This window comes from Babylonia areolata, chromosome 23 (genome assembly GCF_041734735.1).
Source record: "Babylonia areolata isolate BAREFJ2019XMU chromosome 23, ASM4173473v1, whole genome shotgun sequence".
Lineage (NCBI taxonomy): Eukaryota > Metazoa > Mollusca > Gastropoda > Neogastropoda > Buccinidae > Babylonia > Babylonia areolata.
This window is the reverse complement of record NC_134898.1, coordinates 15,482,192-15,485,571: the sequence shown is the minus strand read 5'-3', so window position 1 is coordinate 15,485,571 and position 3,380 is coordinate 15,482,192. Positions and strand designations below refer to the sequence as shown.

At 46.2% G+C, this 3,380-nt stretch overlaps 1 protein-coding gene across 1 annotated transcript in view; it reads right to left on the bottom strand.

Annotated features, from left to right (window-relative positions):
* Positions 1 to 2,998, bottom strand: part of LOC143298294 (prickle planar cell polarity protein 3-A-like) — a 77,513-nt gene extending 74,515 nt beyond the window's left edge. Inside the window, exon 1 of the mRNA XM_076611113.1 lies at positions 2,942 to 2,998. Within this exon, the coding sequence (XP_076467228.1) occupies positions 2,942 to 2,983 (42 nt within the window). The 5' untranslated portion in view covers positions 2,984 to 2,998. The remainder of the gene's footprint in view (positions 1 to 2,941) is intronic.
* Positions 2,999 to 3,380: the final 382 nt, after the last annotated feature.

Below are 3,380 nucleotides of genomic sequence, written 5' to 3'. Positions count from 1 at the left end.
GCGTTCGGTGGGTTATGGAAACAAGAACATACCCAGCATACACCCCCCGAAAGCGGAGTATGGCTGCCTACATGGCGGGGTAAAAAACGGTCATACACGTAAAAGCCCACTCGTGTGCATACGAGTGAACGCAGAAGAAGAAGAAGTTAAAAAAAAAAAAAAAAAAAAATATATATATATATATATATAACACGTGCACGCCGCTGCTGCCTTCACTCTTTCTGTCCGGTGCACCATCTGAAGAACCTGGGCTTCGATGGGCTATCGCCCTGTACTTTGTTAGCTGTCGTCGATAATCTCATCAGAAAACCATCAGGTCTGGGGCCACACTGGGAACCGGGGGCTCCAGAGACCCAACAGGCATCCCTAACGTTGTTAGCAATCCCCTATAGACGGCTGGGAATCAACACGGAAACGACACAGAAAGGAAAGAGAGAGAGAGGGGGGGGGGGGGGGAGAGAGAGGATTGAGGGAAAGGGAGAGAGACAGAGAGAGAGGGAGGGGAGAGAGAGAGTGGGGGGAGGAGGGAGGGAGAGAGAGACAGACAGACGGAGTGAGAGGGAGAGAGACAGGGAGAGAGGCAGACAGACAGATAGACGGAGGGAGTGAAAGAAACAGACTGGCAGACGGGGAGAGAGAGGGGGAGAGAAAGAGAGAAGAGAGAGAGGGGGGGGAGGGAGAGAGAAAGAGAGATAGGGAGAGAGGCAGACAGATTGACGGAGGGAGTGAAAGAGAGACAGACAGATGGAGAGAGAGTGAGAGAGAGAGAGAAAGAGAGAAGAGAGATAGTGGGGAGGAGGGAGGGAGAGAGACAGAGAGAGACAGACAGGCAGACAGAGTGAGAGTGAGAGAGAGATATATATATATAGGGAAATAGGGAGAGAGGCAGTCAGACAGATAGAGAGAGTGAGAGACAGAGATAGACGAGGAGAGAGAGACAGACAGACAGATAGACAGAGGGAGTGAGAGACAGACAGGTAGACGAGGAGAGACAGACAGACAGACAGACAGACAGACAGAGGTGGGGAGGGAGAGAGACAGACAGGTAGGCACACAGACAGCGAGAGCGAGAGAGAGACGTGGGAGACAGACAGAGACAGATAGAAAGAGAGAGATAGGGTATGCGACAGAGACATAGAGAGAGAAAGAGAGAGAGAGAGAGAGAGAGAGAGAGAGAGAGAGAGTTGCGAGACAGAGAAGAAAGAGAACACCAGTGGAAAACAGATATACAGCCAGACATAGGAAATAAGTTTACAAAGCAAACACACTTTCTAACGCAATCTACTTTATGAACACACACACACACACACACACACACACACACACACATACACACACACACACACACACACACACACACACACACACACATACACACACACATAGCAAGCGCAGGTACATGCCCATGCATCTCATCTCTATCCCCGTTTGTTTGTATGTCTGATAATTATATTCATTCAACTCTTATAAGTTGAATAACTAAAATGCGTTTTTGCTATTTTTCCATCCATTGTGTAATGATTGAAACGTACACATACGCTCAACGCGCAGGCACACGCACGCGTGCGCGCGCATCCGCACACACAAAACGATGCATGCACACGCACGGGCACACACGCAACAAACACACACAGTTGTTACACTCTGAATGTAATAGTATCTTACCCACATGTTTTTCTTTTTACATAATAATTGATGTGTGCATGGTGATAAGTGAAGGGCGTGTCAGGTTGTTTTGTTGTTGTTGTTTTTTTTTTTTCTTTTTTTTTTCTTTTTTTGCTGACGGGCATTTTATTTTAAGTGAGCCTAAAGAAAATTTTCTGTTTTTGGTTGAAGCAGATAATAAAGTATTTTGAATTGAATTGAATTCAATTCAATTCAAAAACAGCCAAGTGGTCATTTTACCAGAACTATAATGGCGATTATATACCGCTCATCGTTGGTTTAACCCCTTAAGTGGAGCGATGGCCTAAAGGTAACGCGTCCGCCTAGGAAGCGAGAGAATCTGAGCGCGCTGGTTCGAATCACCAGCTCAGCCGCCGATATCTTCTCCCCCTCCACTAGACCTTGAGTGGTGATCTGGACGCTAGTCATTCGGATGAGACGATAAACCGAGGTCCCGTGTGCAGCATGCACTTTCGCGCACGTAAAAGAACCCACGGCAACAAAAGGGTTGTTCCTGGCAAAATTCTGTAGAAAAATCCACTTCGATAGGAAAAACAAATAAAACTGCACGCAGGAAAAGATACAAAAAAAAAGGGGGTGGGGGGGGGGGTGGGGGTGGGGGTGGGGGGGGTGGCGCTGTAGCATAGCGACGCGCTCTCCCCGGGGAGAGCAGCCCGAATTTCACACAGAGAAATCTGATGTGATCAAAAGAAATACAAATACAAATACAAAGTTGCAGTCACTACGTCTGTGTACTCATCAGTGGTGAAACTGATTTTGCTGAGCTGATGTATTGCAAACCCCATGAGGAAAAGTCCAAACACAGAATGGTGACTAACATCCTAATCTGTGAGGTCCTCTTATCTTATCTCAGTGAAGTTACAGCCTTTCGCGAACGAGTATACTCTTCAGCAACAATCATGGGACGTTGAATGCCTGGTCTAACAACGAGACATGGGAGCTATGCTAGCACACACACACACACACACACGCACGCACGCACGCATGCACACACACACACACACACACACACACACACACACACACACACACACACACACACACACACACGGCAATTAACGAAGATAATGGTTAGAATTTTTTTTTTTTTTTAAAGATTATAAGAATAGCGTTGTTGGGAGAGAGGGAAGAAAGAAAGGGAAAGTGAAATCTTCTCATGACTTTAAACACTGGAAGAGGAAATCCTAGATCAATCAGCATATAAAAAAAAATATAAATAAAACAAAATGAAAGTAAACCAAAACGTTTTACTTACTCGGCTTGTTTTCTCTTGAATTGAAGCGTAAATTTTCTCCATCCTTGCGGATCCAGGTTGATCTACTTTTCCACTGACATCAAAGTCCCCCACCAAATGAAATCAAATGAAAATGTCCCCCCACACCTTTCGCTCAGGTCTGGTCGCAGTTTCTTCAGTTTCGGAATGAAGAAGACCTCAGCCTCCACGTCTCAGTCTTACATGATTACACAGAAATGAAGACTTCGTCTTTATTTCTTCTTTCTTCTTTTTTGTGGTTTCTCTCTCTCTCTCTCTCCCGCCACAAAGACTGTCAGTCTGTTTTTCTCTCCCGCCGCTGAAGCTGCCGAAAGCCCCAATGCGCGGTACAAATTTCGTGGCGTCCGCTTCTCTCTCTCTCTCTCTCTCTCTCTCTCTCTCTGTGCTTGCCAACGGTGTGTGATGGTCTGTCTGTCTGTGT